General features: G+C 43.0%; 1 protein-coding gene across 2 annotated transcripts in view; it reads left to right on the top strand.

Annotated features, from left to right (window-relative positions):
- The window catches only part of LOC126163044 (innexin inx7), a 165,083-nt gene that overhangs the window by 118,424 nt on the left and 25,444 nt on the right, over positions 1-21,215 (top strand). Inside the window, exon 1 of one of the 2 annotated variants that reach the window (XM_049919931.1) lies at positions 11,718-12,246. The exons of the other annotated variant lie outside the window; for it this stretch is intronic. Within the exon in view, the coding sequence (XP_049775888.1) occupies positions 11,752-12,246 (495 nt within the window). The 5' untranslated portion in view covers positions 11,718-11,751. Of the gene's footprint in view, positions 1-11,717; positions 12,247-21,215 lie in introns of those variants that run through there. 2 annotated transcript variants of the gene reach the window in all.

The raw sequence follows: 21,215 nt of genomic DNA, 5'->3' as shown, positions 1-21,215 counted from the left end.
CACGATAACCAAACACCACTTCCTCTGCACTTCACAGTTGGCTCCATGCAGGGCGAGGCAGCTAAGACGGGACAACACAAATATATACAGAATAAATAAACAAATCTAAGTGTGGTTTTCGCCAAGTTATAGCCGACAGTAAGGTGAGTTTCCTGTCGTTGCAAGTAATTTTATCATTTATAGTCGCCGAATTACGACATCGACTTTGCTTTTTTTTTCTAATGGAACTAAATAATTTTTCTTTGCCATTGGAAAGAACTTCTAAGAGAACTTCAACGGCGTAACATGTATGGAACTTGATCAAATAGTATCAAAGTAACAGCGCCGCTAACCACTCTTGCACTGTCAGGAGCATAGGTTCCACAAACGTCTACCCTATTACTCCAAATGTAAGCAGACACGTTCTTGTGTTTACCTGTGTACTTGAAAACCATCAGTCTGTGTTTTGCTGTTGTAGCAATCAGCTGTGTTGCTTGTAAAGCTGTTCAGAGATTCATAATGTATACGACAGTCAAAAAGGTGTATATCGATTAGGGCGAATGTCGCCAAACTATTGGAGCAGCTGAAGAGCATCCAGATAGTGCCAAGTAATTACGATCTGTCGTTGCAAACATTTTAAAAAAAAAGTTTTAGGATCTGGAAGTGTGGAGAATAAAATATGCTAAGAAAAAATGTAGGAGACACAGTCTTAAAGACACAGCCGTAATGCAACACTATCCGTCAAGGAGAGAGGGATTGCGTGTTCCGATGAGGCAGACGGCTAGATCGGCAACAGCGCAGCTGCTGGCAAGGTCTGCCATTTCGGACAGGCGTTTTACCGAGGAGCGAGACAAAGAGCGTCTCACAACGTCCCATCTTTTCGTTTATCCGATCCTGAATTTTCCTTCAACATTCCCCTAGTGAACTCCCATTTGCTGGAGTATGTGGGTGGCAACCAGATGGGCTCTGAGCTTGGCCTGACATTACCTCCACTTGAAACTTCCCGGCAGATTAAAAATATGTACAGGACCGAGACTCGAACTCGGGAACTTTGCCTTTCGCGTGCAAGTGCTCTTCCGGCTGAGCTACCCATGCACGACACAAGACCTGTCCTCACAGCTTAATTCCACTACCACCTCTTCTGCTACCTTCCAGACTTCACGGAAACTTGCAAGATTAGCACTCCTGGAAGAAACGATATTGAAGAGACATGGCTTAGCCACAGTCTGGGGCATGTTTCCTGAATGAAGTTCGAATTCGAGTCTCGGTCCGGCACACAGATTTAATTTGAGAGGATGTTTCATATGAACGCACACTCCACTGCAAAGCGAAAATTTCATTTTGTATGAGTTCCATTTACTTGTGTCAGGCTTTTGCTGTTTCCTATCAGCTCCTTGGCTAACTCGTGAATTTTCGACCCCAACGGTATTAGATTTTGAAGCCTGAAGATGTCATTCTTTCTTTTCATTGTATTACAAACGGACAGAGAAAATTCGATAGCTCAGTGGTTCAAATGGTTCAAATGGCTCTGAGCTCTGTGGGACTTAACATCTGGGGTCATCAGTCCTCTAGACTTAGAACTACTTAAACCTAACTAACCCAAAGACATCACACACGTCCATATCCGAGGCAGGGTTCGAACCTGCGATAGCTCAGTGAAAGCAGCTTCTCTACGGAAGAAAACCTCAATAAATAATCCTGCAAACTGGAGGCAGTAAGACGGCAGCGTCACCATCAGATTGTGGTTGCATAGGTCCCAGAACTCTATCAAGCAAGATTTTCTTACTTCATAAAAATAAGTAGGATGGACAGCAACTAAGACGACTGATCGACAAAAAATATTCATTCATTGGAATATTGGACAAACTATTCCTGGAAACTTGGAATGTTCGCGGTGTAGTTACTAAGGAAACAGAACTTATTACGGAATTAGAGGAAAGAAAATAAAATATAGTGACTCTAATAGAAACGAAATGGGAGACAAACTACGACCCTGCCTTACGACTTGGTTTAAATCTTTTTAGTATGGTCTCTTAAGCATCTTGATAACGAAGAAACAGATGCAGCAAATACAAATGTAATCGAAGAAGAACAGTGACTACTAGAATGAGATTTTCACTCCGATGCAGAGTGAAAATCTTATTCTGGAAATATCCCCCAGGCTGTGGCTAAGCCATGTCTCCGCGATATCCTTTCTTCCAGAAGTCCTAGTTCTGCAAGGTTCGCAGGAGAGCTTCTGTGAAGTTTGGAAGGTAGGAGACGAGGTACTGGCGGAAGTAAGGCTGTGAGGACGGGCCGTGAGTCGTGCTTGGGTAGCTCAGTTGGTAGAGCAGTTGCCCGCAAAAGGCAAAGGTCAGGTCCCGAGTTCGAGTCTCGGTCCTGATCACAGTTTTAATCTAAAAAATGGTTCAAATGGCTCTGAGCACTATGGGACTTAACTTCTGAGGTCATCAGTCCCCTAGAACTTAGAACTACTTAAACCTAACTAACCTAAGGACATCACACACATCCATGACCGAGGCAGGATTCGGACCTGCGACCGTTGCAGCAGCGCGGTTCCGGACTGAAGCGCCTACAACCGCTCGGCCACAGCGGCCGGCCAGTTTTAATCTGCCAGGAAGTTTCAGTGACTACTACATTATAGAGATTTGTGGTCTAACAACTCCTTGGAAAATGAAGGAAGATAACGATGAACCTGTTCATGGACATGTAGATCTTAATGTCTTAAAGCAGTTAGAAACAGCGTTAAGAAATGAAGGATGAGAAGGCTGTAGTAGAAGATGGAGTAAATGCAGAGCTTTCTGAATATAATTAATATATGTTCGGATGGATGCCATATTCCAAGATCCTGGTCACATATACAAATTATGCCTATACTTAAAAAAGCTGCTAGAAACAGGTCTGAAAATTGTAGAGGAATAAGTGTTTTCAGTACACGATATAAAATGTACGTGGAACGTATTAAGTACAAGAATTTCGACGTTATATTCTCTTCTGTTTTCTATCATCATCTTAACTATGGAAGTGGAATCTCTACAGGATCTAACCTATATGAACACGTTTTATGCTTCTAGTAATAACACATATGTGATGGCTCTTTACCTGGTTGAAGAATTGATGTATAAAATCAACGGAGGCATTTGTACGCATCAAATTTTACTCTTGAGATGATGCTACATGTTGATGACCAGATCATTATACGTGAAACTGAAGGCGAGATGCAAAGACCAGTATATAAGTACAGAAGTTACGTGAAGACTGCAGTTTTAAATTTCCATAAATGAGACAAACACAATGCCCTTCAAAGATAAATATACTGTTTAAATCAAAATTGTAAACAGTAACACTATATTAGAACAAGTTACGGGTTTTAATGACTGAGGAACGTATGTAAGTTATAAATATGAAAGTAAGTTTTGAAACAAATTACCCATTTTCCCGCAAATATGGGACACAATAATACACTACTGGCCATGAAAATTGCTACACCACGAAGGCGACGTACTACAGATGCGAAATTTAACCGACAGGAAGAAGATGCTGTGAAATGCAAATGATAAGCTTTTCAGAGCATTCACACAAGGTTGGCGCCGGTGGCGACACCTACAACGTGCTGACATGAGGAAAGTTTCCAACCGATTTCTCATAGACAAACAGCAGTTGACCAGCGTTACCAGGTGAAACGTTGCTGTGATGCCTCCTGTAAGGATGAGAAATGCGTACCATGTTTCCGACGTTGATAAAGGTCGGATTGTAGACAATCGCGATTGCGGTTTATCGTATCACGACATTGCTGCTCGCGTTGGTCGAGATCCAATGACTGTTAGCAGAATATGGAATCGGTGGGCTCAGGAGGGTAATACGGAACGCCGTGCTGGATCCCAACGGCGTCGTATCACTAGCAGTCGAGATGACAGGCATCTTATCCGCATCGCTGTAACGGATCGTGCAGCCACGTCTCGATCCCTGAGTCAACAGATGGGGACGTTTGCAAGACAACAACCATCTGCACGAACACTTCGACGACCTTTGCAGCAACACGAACTAACAGCTCGGAGACCATGGCTGCGCGGTGGCCGAGCGGGTCTAGGCGCTTCAGTCCGGAACCGCTAGACTCATACGGTCGCAGGTTCGAATCCTGCCTCGGGCATGGATGTGTGTGATGTCTTTAGGTTAGTTAGATTCAAGTAGTTCTAAGTTCTAGGGGACTGATGACCTCAGATATAAAGTCCCATAGTGCTCGGAACCATTTGAACCATGGCTGCGGTTACCCTTGACGCTGCATCACAGACAGGAACGCCTGCAATGGTACAACGAGGATCCTGGGTGCGCGAATGGCATCATGATGGTCGCATCCGTGTTTGGCGACATCGCGGTGAACGCACATTGGAAGCGTGTATTCGTCATCGCCATACTGGCGTATCACCCGGCGTGATGGTATGGGGTGCCGTTGGTAAGACGTCTTGGTCACCTCTTGTTCGCATTGACGGCACTTGGAACAGTGGACGTTACATTTCAGATGTGTTACGACCCGTGGCTCTACCCTTCATTCGATCCCTGCGAAACGCTACATTGCAGCAGGATAATGCGCGACAGCATGTTGCAGGTCATGTACGCGCCTTTCTGGATACAGAAAATGTTCGACTGCTGCCCTGGCCAGCACATTCTCCAGATCTCTCACCAATTGAAGACGTCTGGTGTATGATGGCCGAACAACTGGCTCGTCGCAATACGCCAGTCACTACTCTTGATGAACTGTGGTATCGTGTTGAAGCTGCATGGGCAGCTGTACCTGTACACGCCATCCAAGCTCTGTTTGACTCAATGCCCTAGCGTATCAAGGCCGTTATTACGGCCAGAGGTGGTTGTTCTGGGTACTGATTTCTCAGGATCTATTCACCCAAATTGCGTGAAAATGTAATCACATGTCAGTTCTAGTACAATATATTTGTCCAATGAATACCCGTTTATCATCTGCATTTCTTCTTGGTGTAGCAATTTTAATGGCCAGTAGTGTAGAAGCCTAAAAACTACACCCAGAAATGAAACACGAACAAAGTTTCACAAAGTAATGGCTGTGACTGTTTTTCTCCGTGGATCTGAAATATGAATGTTGAGGAAAGCTGATAAAAACAAGATAAGGCTGCAGAAATGAGATTCCTAAGAAAAGTAAAAGGATGTGCCCTCCCATTCCACGCGCGTAACGACAGACCCTCTTACTAGAACATTTGGGGCGCATTGGAACGTCGTTCAGGAAACGCAAAATGGTCTGCACACCCGCCAAACTTAATACTTTTATACGTTTATCTTTGGTGAAAACTAAGATGTCTATTGGGAAAGACCTACAACTCCCGAAGGCATGAAAAGCCTTACACCTCGGCCCTGTGCTGATGTTAACTCCAGATGAAATTCAAAGTGCAGTATTGTATCTCCAGAACCACTTTATGGCGTGCAGCAATTCTCAACGTCAACATTTTGAGCACTTGGTATGACAGCCGTGATAAGAAACACAAGAACCGAAACTGAATGTGAGTTACGTGGGTCGAATCCTGCCTCGGGCATGGATGTGTGTGATGTCCTTAGGTTAGTTAGGTTTAAGTAGTTCTACGTTCTAGGGGACTGATAACCTCAGAAGTTAAGTCCCATAGTGCTCAGAGCCATTTGAACCATTTTTGAGTTACGTGTTTGCTTGCAGTTGGTACAATAGGGCAGGTGTTTGTGGAACCTGTGTTCCTGACAGGGGGACATCGGTTTACGGCGCTATCATCTTGGTACTATTTGATCAAGTCTCATACATGTTGTGTCACTGAAGTTCTCTTAAAAGCTTCTTTCAAATACTACAGAAAAAAAAGTGTTGCTCCGATAGAAAAAAAATCGGTGTCGTAATTCGGCGTTTATAATGGATAAAAATCACTTGAAAAGTCAGGAAATTTGCTTCATTGTCCTCTATAACTTGGCCAAAACAGCACCTCGATACATTTATTATCTTGCTATATTAAGCGTGACCTGTCTTAGCTGCCTCACGCTGCATGTGAAGGCCAGTAACATTCTCCGGGCATTCGCCAAACCCCAATCCCTTCCATCAGATTGCCACAGGGTATAGCATGATTCGTCACACCAAATTACTCGTTTCCAGTCACCCATCGTCCAGTGGCGTTGCTTTCTACACCTAAATCATTGAGCTAGTTGGACGGCTGGTAGCAGATTTGGAATTCACGAGTTATTTCTTCCACTGATGCTATGCAGTGCTCAACTTTTCCTGTGCGTCAGTATATGAGGTCTGCCTTAACGTTTACGCTTCAAAATCACGGTGAGCTGGGCTGCTTTAAAAGTGTAGAAATGTCTCTGATGGATTTCCTACTCAAGTGTCGTCCAATGATATGTGCTTGTTCGAAGGAAGGATCTTAAGGGAATGTAATTTATCTACTAACCAAGTGGCTTACAAGATGCCTGTCCGACCTATTCTTGAGAATTAGTCATCAATCTGGAAGCCTTACCAGGTACAACTGATATGAGAGACAGAGAAGACCCAACGAAGAACGACGTGTTTCGTCGCAGAATCGTTACAGAGATGCTCAACAAACTCCATTAACAAACGCTACAAGAGAGGCGTTGTGCATCACGGAGAGGTTTGCTAACGAAATTTCGAGAGAATGTTTTCCGGGAAGAGTCGAACAACATATTGCGTCCTCCAACATACGTCTCGCGAAATGACCACAACGAGAAAATTCGAGAAATTATAGCTAATGCAGAGGCTTACTGACAATCATTCTTCCTTGGCAGTACTAGAGGTAAGCTCCGCCGCACGTCGCCAGGTAGCTTGATGCAGATGTAGGCGCAGAAGTCACTGAGCTTTCCTGAGTGACCCATTCTGTTGCTTGTCTACTGACAAAACAATACTTCCCGCCTTCTTATGTATTGGTGGGTCACCCGCTCGTGACATCTGCTGGTTAGTTCTGCATAGCATAGGGATGTCACGGTAGTTTTGATCAGATAGTGTAGGTGGAGAAGTAATTCCTGAACTATCCTATATTACTTAGCACAATTTCTAAAAACTGACAAAAAACAGAATAGCGAAGATTGCCTCGTTAAATTCAAAATGATTTCTTAACAACGTTTGACTGTTTCTACTCTGCGATAGGTTTGCGCAAGGGATATGAATTTAGCATCTGTGGTTAATCAACTGGCTTCAGTTTAGAATCGCGAGAATACTTGATACAATAAGTATTAGTATTTGATACTCCTAGAGTATTCTTTGAACGTGTGGCTTAGAAATTATCATCTCAACAAGACTACGAGAAATGTATGACCATATAAAGACGCCCACGTAAAAACGCAAAGAAAACTGAAACTGTACATAACCTGTCAGTGTGATGAGCTGTGCCGCACCTTATTATCAGAGCTATGCACTACGTGTGGAGACTTTTTTAGATCTTATCGTCAGATGCAGATATCTGAGACGTATTGCAATGTGGTTCAGTCAGGACATTCTAACTGTATTTTACCGAAAACGTACCAACAGTGCTACATATATTTCCGACATTCAGACTTAAAGCAAATGGTATCATACCGTCCACTTAAGTCATGTTTAGCTTGCTTAATTCTGTGCTGCATAAGTACATGTGTATGTAATTACAATTTCAGCTGAACACAGAACTTCCTCCTACAATATAACTGTCTACGATACGTATGCGATGTGCATAGCTTTGTAACTAGTAGAGAATAATGTGGTGTCACCGCCAGACACCACACTTGCTAGGTGGTAGCTTAAATCGGCCGCGGTCCATTAGTACGTGTCGGACCCGCGTGTCGCCACTGTCAGTACTTGCAGACCTAGCGCCACCACATGGCAGGTCTAGAAAGACGGACTAGCACTCGCCCCGGTTGTACGGACGACATTGCTAGCGACTAGACGTACGAAGCCTTCCTCTCATTTGCCGAGAGACAGTTAGAATAGCCTTCAGCTAAGTCCATAGCTACGACCTAGCAAGGCGCAGTTAACCATATCTGGAGAGAGTTTTACTTGTATTCACCATAGAGATGTACCACACAAGAGAATAAAGTTAAGTATATGAGACGCTCCGTTCTTTTCTTTTTAGCATTCATTGAGCGTCCTGTTTCAGAACTCACGCCAGCCGGCGTGTGTGTACGCGTGCCTATCGGTAACCTCACCCTGTGTCTAGACTCTTGTCTAGACACAACAAATAATTAAGTTATTCATCACTACGGGAGTGACGGGTAGAAAGTCTTATATTGTAAGTCTGAACATTTCGATTCAGTGACGGATAATAGCAAAGATTTCTCATAATTATTACAATATCCATCAAATTTTAAATTCAATATCTTAAGTCTGGTTAACGTGGAGCAGTGCTGGACTTGCATAATGGCGTGATTCTACACACCAAATGGCATCCACGTTCAGATTTTACGTGGTATCTGTAGATAGATTAAGTCTCGAATGTTAAGATGGTTCCTTTGGAAAGCAGGGTATAGATTTCCTCACACATCGTCAGTTTATATTCCGTCTCTAACTACACCGTGACTGACGGGAAGCTAAATCCCAACCTTCTCTCCTCATTCTTCAATAACTTATTGGCAAACAATGTGACGAATTGTACATCAAACAAGCGCTTGAAACGAGATTAATAGTTACTGTACGATGTAATGTTGTAATGCAATGGAAAGTCGTAAAGGAGATTCTCTCATATGAATTTTACCGGATTATAGTACTGTAACCTAGGTTGTAAACTGTCCTATTCATAAGCGATACAAAATGTGAATTTTTGAATGTCATTTGTCTTGAATACTATTTTGACATCCGCTGTCAGTGAAATCTGTATTAAAAATCAAATTTTTATTTGATTTTTCTTTCGTTTTTCATCCCATTGTAGGCGTCCAAGTAAAAACAATAGTTTTCACAAAGAGAAGACAAAGCCGCATGGATTCGATAAAGATACTTAACAGAATCATTCTTGTTTGAATCTGAGAGGAGCTGTATTTACTATCAACTTCTATTGTTCTTATTTATGAATATTACCGTCATTTCTTGGTTGGAACATTTCCATATTTAAGGTTGAATAACAAGTACATTGTTTTTGTTTTACTGATTTTTGTTTATTTCAAAATAGTTTTCGGCTTATCGGGTCATCTTCAGCAAACAATTGACTAAGGTCTCTCAGGTAAACATTACAAGAGAAGATACAAGCCACTTGCATAGTATTGTGAATCAAACTTGTGTCTGAACGCTGAAATTACATTTTACGCAATGGACAATGTTAAGCACAATAAATAATTAAAGTACACAGGTATTACAGATTAGATGGTTACAATGCTAAATTTTGTGCATTATAATCATCTAATCTGTAATATTGTGTAGTTTATTTATTGTGGTTAATTTTCCATTGTGCAAAATTTTAATTTCAACGTCAAGAAAGAAGTTTAGTGTACAATACAATGCAAGTGCCTGATTCTTTGCTTATAGAGTTTCGTCAACTAAGAACTAGTGTTCCATTCAGACGGCAGTCAGTTGCTTCCTGAAGATGGCCCAGTAAACCGAAAACTAGTTTAAAATAAACAAAAATCAGTAGAACAAAAACAGTGTACTTGTTATTCAACTTTAAATAACTTCTTCTGTATTTACTTTTTCCTTGCCGCAATTTTTTCTGGAAATGACACTATTTAAGCATAGCTTCCTACTTTCGCATGACTCCCAAAATTTAGTGAGCTTGAGAATGAGGATAACAGGTAAACAACAGTATCGAATTTCGTGCGAATGATTATGGTTTCTTGTTTCCGGAATACTGAAATCAACACGCAAATATTATTCTGCTGCGCTACTTTTCACTGTTTCGCTACTTATTGGCAAAATAATGGAATAATTTCTATGGGACGATCAAGCATATATTATTCACAAATTTTGACAGCTTAGAAATAATGCAAAATTTAGAACACATGCTCCATTTCTTATAAATTAAATTTACTTTACTTTACACGTGGCTAAGGCCTTATCGAACATACACCTGCTCTACGAGCCTCTTCCAATTATTTCTATCCAGGGAAATTGTTGTCCAATCAGAGTTGATGCCCATCCTAGCTGCATCTTCCCGGATATTCTCCATCCACCTAATTCGAGGTCTTCCTCTTCTTCTCTTTCCTTCTAATTTCTTAGTGGATGCTATTTTGGGTAGTCTGTTCTCCGGCATCCTTGCTACATGACCAGCCCAGTTCAGTCTTCTCTTCTTTAACATTTCCACAATGGTACTATGTTTGTACAGCTCCCGTAGTTCTTCATTTTTCCTTATCCTCCACTCCATGACATTTTCATCGAAGATTGGTCCAAATATTTTTCTTAGTATTTTTCTTTCAAATATCAACAGTTTTTCTTCATCTTTTTTCCTGAATGTAACAGCTTCACATCCATATAATGCTACTGGTACAATAGTAGACTGATAAAAACGGATTTTGAATTCAGTACTAAGTGATCTCATCCTTAAAATTTTGATACCGCTGTAAAAAGTTCTATTAGCTGCTGCTAGACGGGCGTCTGTTTCTATTTCTGCTCTATTGTCTCTGCTAAAAAGGCTCCCTAAGTACTTGAAGTGGTCAACTGCCTTGAAAGTGAGACCATTTACGGTCAGTGGTGTATTCTTTTGGAGTTTTTTACTTATGACTAGATATTCTGTCTTTTCTTCATTCACATGAAGTCCAGCTTTCTCAGCTATTTTGTAATAATTTTGCATCATCCTGATTAATTCAGCTTTTGAAGTGCTTATTAAGGCTACATCATCTGCATAAGCAAGTCTAGTAATGTTCTGTCCCTGCAGTTGGATCCCTTGTGGATTAGTTTTGGTGAATTCTCTATCAATCTTCTCTAAGATAATATTAAATAGAATAGGTGAGATGGCATCCCCTTGTCTCAGTCCAGTGAGACAAGGGGATAAATTAAATTACTCTTTATAAATGCATAGTCGAGTAGCCGGCCCTGTAGCTCAGAGTGTTCGGTCAGAGAGCTGGCTGGTTTCTGTCTGACACGGAACTGAGTGAAGGGATCAACAACGAACTTCAACGGATGTCATGTGACGTCCACTACGACCAGACAAAAAAAAGGTAGGACGCTAACGCGCGAATCCTGGTGGTGAAAAACAATTTTCACTGCCAGTATTTCCCCTGCAGGGGGAGGGGAGGTGGAGGCGTAATGTTTCTGATCACCAGACTTGACGCCAACGTTCTGATTTAAATACTAAACCTCTCCGCAGTGTGTTATGTAGTGAGGGCATATAACAATGTTGATGGTGACCCGTCCGTCGGATGGGGACGTTAAACTTGGCGGCCCCCTTGGTGCTATTGACGAGCAGTAGGCTATGTGTCAGCATCGAGTTTCACCCTATCCCTTCTGTCATTATCATCACAAAGACTGCGCTGCACTCCGCACACCCATGTGCGAACGCTCACAAACACACACAATACATACATATAGTATTACAAAAATGTTATAATGGAGCACGTTGCAAATTAACAAACTTAATAAGTGCAGTTTTTAACGGGATGTGGTAGTGAAACTTACCCTTGTGGGAAAGAGGACACGAATAAAGAAAATGATGAAACATCAGATCTCCTCGAAAAAGAGTAGCCTCTAAGCAGCATGGATCCTAAAGATTAGATTAAACTCACGTTGACCCTATCTCTTCTTATCAGTTTAAGTCAGGCAAGCATCAGAGAGAGGCACTGTGTTTCTCTTTTCCTCGACTGAAAGACACACAACTCGGCAACACCATGCTCAAAACGTTCGAAGAGTTCAGCAAGAACATCAAGTTCAAGGTGAAGCTTGTGAGCATCGACAACCTCGTCTTCAAGCTGCACTACCGCGTCACCTTCGTCCTGCTGCTGGTGTGCACGATCCTGGTGACGAGCCGCCAGTACATCGGCGAGCACATCCGATGCATCAACGACAATGGCGTCCCCAACAACGTGATCGAGACGTTCTGCTTCTTCACGAGCACGTACACCGTGGTCCGCCACCTGGACCCCTCGGCTGTGCTGAGCGGTGGAGGCATGCTACCGGGGGTGGGGCCCGACGCGGAAGGAGAACCAGTGGTGAGACACGCCTACTACCAGTGGGTGCCGTTCGTGCTGTTCCTGCAGGCGCTCGCCTTCTACATCCCACACTGGATATGGCGCAACAAGGAGGGCGGTCGCCTCAAAGTGATCGTCAACATGTTCGAGTATGCCGCCCTCGTCAGCTCTGACGTAGACATCACTGTCAACAATGTACGTACCAGCCAGCGGTATATGTTCAGCAGCACCGTGTTGTATCTGTCTTCTGTGGGTCGCGGTGCTAGGTAAGTCGTTTGACAAAGTTCTGGGTCGTATTGTGAAGTCCAGGTTGCACTGCCAATCAGTACAATGTTATGTTTTCAAGTAGTAACAGGTCAGCTGATATGGTGGATGTTCTGTTTCCCTTAGATTAGCTGATTCGGCAGCTGCAATAGTTCTCGATATCCGAAAAGCATTTGCCTCCGTACCACTACTAGGTCTACGCTTATTATTAAATTATGTTTTGGGGTATCAAGTGATATGTATGATTGGATTGATGATTTTTTGGGAGGAAGATACAGCAAGTCGTCTGGGATGGAGGGTCGTAAACAGATGTAGAAGTTACTTAAGGTGTGTCACTTGATATTCATGCTGTATGTTAATCACCTTGCCGACATTATTAATACTAACCTCAGACCTATCGCTAATGATGCAGTTATCTTTAATGAGGTACTCTCTGAAAGAATTAGCATAAATATTTACTCAGACCTTGATAGGGTTTGGAAGTGGTGCAAAGATTGACTAGTAGCCAGAATGAGATTTTCACTCTGTAGCGGAGTATGCACTGATATGAAAATTCCTGGCAGATTAAAACTGTGTGCCGGACCGAGACTCGAACTCGGGACCTTTAACTTTCACGGCCAAGTGCTCTACCGAGTTTGGAAAGTAGGAGACGAGGTACTGGCAGAATTGAAGCTGTGAGGGCGGATCGTGAGTCGTGCTTGATTGTAGCTCAGTTGGTAGAGCACTTGCCCGCAAAAGGCAAAGGTCCCGAGTTCGAGTCTCGGTCCGGCACACAGTTTTAATCTGCCAGGAAGATTCACTGACAAGTTGCTTCAAATGATCACAACTGTAAAATTGTGCATTTCACGAAACGAAAAAACTTAGTACCCTATGATCATAATATCAATGAGTCACCGTTGGAATCTGTCAACTCACACATCTGAGTGTAACACTATATAGGGTTATGAAATTGAATGATCAGATACACTCAGTCACGGATAAAGGAGGTGGCAGACTTCGGTTTATTTGCTAGAATGCTGGAGACATGCAATCAGTCTACAAGGAGATTGCTTGAAAATCACTCGTGCGTCCAATTCTGGAATATTGGTCAAGTGTGTGAGAAATGTACCAAATAGGAACAACGGGGGATATTGAACGTGTACAGAGAAGGACAGCACGAATGGTGACAGGTTTGTTTGATCCGTCAGAGAGTGTAATAGATATGCTGAAGAAACTGAACTGGCAGACTTCCGATTATAGATGTAAACTATCCCCAGAAAACACACTTGTAACGTTTCAAGAACTGGCTTTAAATAATGTCTAGGAATGTGCTACATCCCCCTACACATCGTTCGCGTAGGTATAGTTATGACAGCACGCAGGGAGGGATTTAAACCATAGTTCTTCCCGCACACCTTGTGTGAATGGAACGAGATAATGCGTAATAACTGACACAGTGGGTGCCAAACACTTCACAGTTTAGCTGTAAATGTAGATAAGCTAGAGAATACTCCTATAAATGGCTCTACTGTTTGGTTCAAAGATTGGAGCGAGGCAAGGTGTCTTTTTCGATCAGCATTCTTACTGGTTTGATGCTGCCCACTTCTGTTTCTTACTCTGCGCCAGACTCTTCATGTCACAGTGCACACAAAATAACTTGGCCCACAGCTGCGGCAGGGATGGGGACAACGATAATGGTGGGGATTCCGTTGTGAGCGAGTCGACCACATTGTGTGTGTGTGTGTGTGTGTGTGTGTGTGTGTGTGTCTGTGTGGAGCCGGGAGTGGTGGATGCGGGGGAGTGCAGTTTGACAGGTGATGCCTACTCATAAGGGAGGTGTTGAGGATAAAAACTATAAGGAAAATCAGACTGGAATACTCCAAAGAATAATTAAGGACGCCAGGTGCAAATGCAACTCTGAGGTGAAGACCTTGACACAAAACAGGAACTCATAGCAGAGTGCGTCAAACCATACAGAAGATTAACGTCAAAAAAGAAGAAGTACCGAATGCTATAGTTACAAGTATGACTCAGTAATACCAGGAGAGCGTTGAGCAGTGTTCCGTATTAAAGTGATATTGCAAAATTTATTAAGCGCTATTAACAAATGTTATTGGTTAGAGTACACGAAATTTCATGTTGTGTTTCCATTGTGATAACAAATTTGTGTCGAGCTAGTACGTCTGAACGTTATCTATTTATGATGGGGCAATCCTTCAGTTCGTCCTTTATTTGCTTTACTTCTTGGTAGTCAGGTGTTTGCGGGGAGTCGTGTAATCCTGTCTAAGAAATACTGTCTGATGATAGCCTCATGTAGAACATATTACGACAGAGTGATACTTTCATACGGACGCTGTTTTTGAATGTCTTCAAGCTGTTTTATAGTAATTGCTTCATAGCAATTACAATGAAACAGTTCAGCGATACAAGAAATTATAGATGTCAGAGAAATAGACACAGACACATAGACACGGATGCGTGTAACCTTTCGCACTGATGACGTAGAGATTCGACCTGGTACGGACACACTGAAAGTGTTAGAATCCACCTTCATCCATTTCGAGTTAAACGACACACTCATTTTCTCGCAATTAGTCAGAACTGGGACCAATACGTGAGCTTCACACTCGATGCCCTCTCAGGTAACTGTTCTGTGTAGGATTCAGATCAGGTAGCCTCGAGGCCATACAAGCACCCCATAGACGTAAAGTATTCCTCAAATTGTTCTAACTCCGCACAGAAGCATGGGATCTGATTATGTCAGTACATAGTAATTAATTAACCATAGCAGTTTCCATTTTACTGCTGACAACAGTTTCAACGACCCAGAATGGTTCTTATTTTATTTGACGTCTTAGTAAGAACGTATACATGATATTTTTATGAGGTCTAGTGAATAACAAATACATTTTAAAAAATTCATCAGTGACATAAAGAGTGAACAAACTGTTGAATATTTACGTTCCTGTACACTGGACACCTTTCTGAGAGACGGAGAAGACGTTATGAGGAATGTTCTTATTCCGCATTGATTCCGTGAACTGAGCATTTGATCTGAAAGATAGATCTATCACATACGTGAATTTACGCTACAGATCTACATATTACACGATTTTTGATCCATAAGATGTAGTTTGACTTCATGCGTTACCCCATTTATATCATGTGACATTATGAAAAGAAATGAAATGAAATATGACAGATTTTGTTTATTTTTTCGTCACCAGTGTCTGACAACATTCACTTTGCTAACAAAGATGGATTTACGCACTTCCGCAGTCCTATTGTATGCTTCTTCCAACCAAATTTATCACTGAGTTTTAATCTCAAAAATTTAAACACTGTTAACATTTCCTGTTTGCAAGTCCCCTTGTTTTATGCATAGATTGGATTGCAATGTCTTGAATTTAAGACGTTCGTTTACAGCTTACAGACGCTAAATTATATAGTAAATATTTGTTAATGTCCATGAAAAGAAAACTTAAAAATGTAATGAAGTAATATAGTGACTTATATAACAGTACCGCAAATCAAGAACCACGAGTGGAACTTAGGTAAAATCTTTAACCTGATGGATGTAAGAATATTACATAAAAAATACACTCCTGGAAATTGAAATAAGAACACCGTGAATTCATTGTCCCAGGAAGGGGAAACTTTATTGACACATTCCTGGGGTCAGATACATCACATGATCACACTGACAGAACCACAGGCACATAGACACAGGCAACAGAGCATGCACAATGTCGGCACTAGTACAGTGTATATCCACCTTTCGCAGCAATGCAGGCTGCTATTCTCCCATGGAGACGATCGTAGAGATGCTGCATGTAGTCCTGTGGAACGGCTTGCCATGCCATTTCCACCTGGCGCCTCAGGTGGACCAGCGTTCGTGCTGGACGTGCAGACCGCGTGAGACGACGCTTCATCCAGTCCCAAACATGCTCAATGGGGGACAGATCCGGAGATCTTGCTGGCCAGGGTAGTTGACTTACACCTTCTAGAGCACGTTGGATGGCACGGGATACATGCGGACGTGCATTGTCCTGTTGGAACAGCAAGTTCCCTTGCCGGTCTAGGAATGGTAGAACGATGGGTTCGATGACGGTTTGGATGTACCGTGCACTATTCAGTGTCCCCTCGACGATCACCAGTGGTGTACGGCCAGTGTAGGAGATCGCTCCCCACACCATGATGCCGGGTGTTGGCCCTGTGTGCCTCGGTCGTATGCAGTCCTGATTGTGGCGCTCACCTGCACGGCGCCAAACACGCATACGACCATCATTGACACCAAGGCAGAAGCGACTCTCATCGCTGAAGACGACACGTCTCCATTCGTCCCTCCATTCACGCCTGTCGCGACACCACTGGAGGCGGGCTGCACGATGTTGGAGCGTGAGCGGAAGACGGCCTAACGGTGTGCGGGACCGTAGCCCAGCTTCATGGAGACGGTTGCGAATGGTCCTCGCCGATACCCCAGGAGCAACAGTGTCCCTAATTTGCTGGGAAGTGGCGGTGCGGTCCCCTACGGCACTGCGTAGGATCCTGCGGTCTTGGAGTGCATCCGTGCGTCGCTGCGGTCCGGTCCCAGGTCGACGGGTACGTGCACCTTCCGCCGACCACTGGCTACAACATCGATGTACTGTGGAGACCTCACGCCCCACGTGTTGAGCAATTCGGCGGTACGTCCACCCGGCCTCCCGCATGCCCACTATACGCCCTCGCTCAAAGTCCGTCAACTGCACATACGGTTCACGTCCACGCTGTCGCGGCATGCTACCAGTGTTAAAGACTGCGATGGAGCTCCGTATGCCACGGCAAACTGGCTGACACTGACGGCGGCGGTGCACAAATGCTGCGCAGCTAGCGCCATTCGACGGCCAACACCGCGGTTCATTGATCATTGCTTGTACAGCCCTCTCGCAGTGTCCGGGGCAAGTATGGTGGGTCTGACACACCGGTGTCAATGTGTTCTTTTTTCCATTTCCAGGAGTGTATAAACAAAAATTACTGTTATGAAATTCACGTAACAATAGAAAAATCCAGGTAGGGAGGTATGGTGTAAAGCCAACCCTAACAGCAACAGAATCAAATGGCATGCGACAAAAGTATAAGACCTAGGGGAAAGAATAATTGTAATCAAACTAAAAAATAAATTCCTAAGAAGTCAAAATATAAAAACACAAGTAACGATTACGGAATTTGTGGAAAGTGATACTCTCAAGAGTATTTAGTAAATATGAAGACAAGCTAAAGTTCCGTAAGAGTGTATCTGAATCTGTGCATGGCAATGGTTACCTGGAAGTTATTTGTATTCGGTACAGCGGGGTGTAGTAAGTTATATCTATATCTACATACATACTCTGCAAACCACTGTGAGGAGCATGGCGCAGGGTGTTCATCGTGGTACAACATGATGCGGTTTCTTCCCGCTCCAGTCACGTATGGAGTGCAGAAATAATTACTGCTTAAAAGCTTCTGCGCCTGCTGTAACTAGTTCAATTTTATCTGCTCGGCCCATGCGGGAGAGATACGCAGGGAGCCGAAGAACACTCGAAGTTCTCCACTTATACTGGTTATTGAAATTCTGTAAGTAACCTTCCGCGTGATAATTTCCTTTCCTCTTCAAGAACCTGCCATTATTCATCTCCATGACCATCTTCCGTGAGTCAAACATTCGTGCCACTCTGCTTTACTATGTACTGTATCCTTTATTTCTTATGGGCACCATACTCTCGAGCAGTGTTTTAGGATGAGACGCACGATAGATATGTAAGCAATTTCCTTTGCAGATTGACCTTGATTTCACAGCACCCTGTCAACGAACCGAAAACTGTCACCTGCCTTACATACTACTGATCGTATGTGATCATTTCGCTTCGTAGCACCACAAATTGTTAAATCCAGGAATTTTAGTGTGTACTTGTTCTAGGTGTGAATTATTGATATTGTGGTCATAGGACACCAGTTTTTTCGTTTTTAGCGTTACTTACTCCAGCCGGTAAAAACGGAACCCTTATCGGATTACTTTGTTGTCCGTCTGTCTCTCCGCCTGTTAAGACCTCTTTTTCCCATAAAGGGTAGAGGTATCAAGTTGAAATTTGTGTCAAATGCAAAATTTACGCTTATAAAGCAGTGTAATCAAACGATACGACTATTTATGTCACATATTTTGATATTCGCAAACTCACTCATCAAAACCTTTGGGATACTTTAACCTAGGATCATTTGGCAAGAAGCAAGTTTTCACAGTACAAGTAAAGGAAAATAACTCGATAACTGCTAACTTCCAATTGTATCACATTTTTTTACCACTTGCCATCTGTGTGTATGTTAAGACCCCTTTTTCACAGCAAATAATATGGGCTTCTGTCCCTTGGCGGTGTAAACAGTTCAAGGTTGTAAGTCAATGCAAACAAGAGTCACAGGCATTTATGTCACATATTCTGATACTCGCAAACTCACTCATCGAAACCTATAGATGAACTGTCTACATAAACAATTAAGTTTTTACGGAATTCTCAGGACGGGAGTCCTTCTCACACTTTCCAGGTTTTTTTAAAGTCCGCAATTTTACATTTTTGTACGTTTATATGAATTTACCATCTTTGTGCCGCTTTGAAATCTTATCCAGATATGACTAAACTGTTCTGCAACTTTTTCAGACAGTATTTCATGTAGATAATTGTTTCACCTGTGAAAATTCCGAAGTTTACCGGGTCAATTACCACATGAACAACAAGGTTTTCCAACACACATCCATGGTATATACAAAATACTTCGACTGCTGTTGATGATACTACATCAAGGATAACATGCTGGGTCCTCCCTACGAAGAATCCCTCAATCCAATCACAATTTCTTTGATATCTCACATGAGAGTAATTTTGTTAATAATCGTTGGTTTTCAAAATATCCACGGGTGTGCTGCCGGTCTATAGTGTCCAACGGGCACAATATTTCGGCGATCATACATGTCGCCATCATCAGGTGAACTGACAGACTGAGCTCCTGTGAACATGCCGGCACGGAGATCCGTACGCTATGGCTGCTCAGAGGGAACTGGGTTCGGTCGCGGCGGCGGCTGATTTAAATACCCTCCCCCCGCGGCGTGCTCCCTCCGCCGTCCGCGCCCCGCGCCGCGGTCGCGCGGTGGAACAGATTGCGACGGCGTCTGAGATGACGTCGGTGTGATGGCTTTGTCCGCCGTAGTCGTCACAACAATACGTTTGCTAGATTTACTCTTGATTAACCCAATCGCTGGTTTCCAAGCCTTGCTAAGATTATAGCCACAGTCACGGTTTATGAGGTCGTCATTGGTGCGAATTTCGATGGCCTCTCTAACAACGCTGACCCAGTATCTCGACGTCTGTACCAGAATCCTCGTGCGGTCATACTCCATGGCGTGATTTTCCGACAAACAATGTTCAGCGACCGCCGACTTGCTCGGATACATCAGTCGAGTGTGCCTCTGGTGTTCACGGCATCGATCCTCGACGTGCGCATCGTCTGACCAATATACGACTTGCCACATTGACACGGAATCTGGTACACGCCGGCCTTCCTCAAACCATTTCCAGGGGCAGATGTGGACTCTGACCACAATCTATTGGTTATGAACTGTAGATTAAAACTGAAGAAACAGCAAAAAGGTGGGAATTTAAGGAGATGGGACCTGGATAAACTGACTAAACCAGAGGTTGTACAGAGTTTCAGGGAGAGCATAAGGGAACAATTGACAGGAATGGGGGAAAGAAATACAGTAGAAGAAGAATGGGTAGCTTTGAGGGATGAAATAGTGAAGGCAGCAGAGAATCAAATAGGTAAAAAGACGAGGGCTAGTAGAAATCCTTGGGTAACGGAAGAAATATTGAATTTAATTGATGAAAGGAGAAAATATAAAAATGCAGTAAATGAAGCAGGCAAAAAGGAATACAAACGTCTCATAAATGAGATCGACAGGAAGTGCAAAATGGCTAAGCAGGGATGGCTACAGGACAAATGTAAGGATGTAGAGGCTTGTCTCACTAGGGGTAAGATAGATATTGCCTACAGGAAAATTAAAGAGACCTTTGGAGATAAGAGAACCACTTGCTTGAACATCAAGAGTTCATATGGAAACCCAGTTCTAAGCAAAGAAGGGAAAGCAGAAATGATTGAAGGAGTATATAGAGGGTCTATACAAGGGCGATGTACTTGAGGACAATATTACGGAAATGGAAGAGGATGTAGATGAAGATGAAATGGGAGATATGATACTGCGTGAAGAGTTTGACAGAGCACTGAAAGACCTGAGTCGAAACAAGGCCCCCGGAGTAGACAACATTCCATTGGAGTTACTGACGGCCTTGGGAGAGCCAGTCCTGACAAAACTCTACCATCTGGTGAGCAAGATGTATGAAACAGGCGAAATACCCTCAGACTTCAAGAAGAATATAATCATTCCAATCCCAAAGAAAGCAGGTGTTCACAGATGTGAAAATTACCGAACTATCAGTTTAGTAAGTCACAGCTGCAAAATACTAACGCGAATTCTTTACAGACAAATGGAAAAACTGGTAGAAGCCGAACTCGGGGAAGATCAGTTTGGATTCCGTAGAAATGTTGGAACACGTGAGGCAATACTGACCCTACGACTTACCTTAGAAACTAGATTAAGGAAGGGCAAACCTACTTTTCTAGCATTTGTAGACTTAGAGAAAGCTTTTGACAATGTTGACTGGAATACTCTCTTTCAAATTCTGAAGGTGGCAGGGGTAAAATACAGGGAGCGAAAGGCTATTTACAATTTGTACTGAAACCAGATGGCAGTTATAAGAGTCGAGGGGTATGAAAGGGAGGCAGTGGTTGGGAAGGGAGTGAGACAGGGTTGTAGCCTATCCCCGATGTTATTCAATCTGTATATTGAGCAAGCAGTG

This window comes from Schistocerca cancellata, chromosome 1, assembly GCF_023864275.1.
Source record: "Schistocerca cancellata isolate TAMUIC-IGC-003103 chromosome 1, iqSchCanc2.1, whole genome shotgun sequence".
NCBI lineage: Eukaryota > Metazoa > Arthropoda > Insecta > Orthoptera > Acrididae > Schistocerca > Schistocerca cancellata.
The sequence above is the reverse complement of the archived record's forward strand: the minus strand, read 5'-3'. Positions and strand labels throughout refer to the sequence as shown.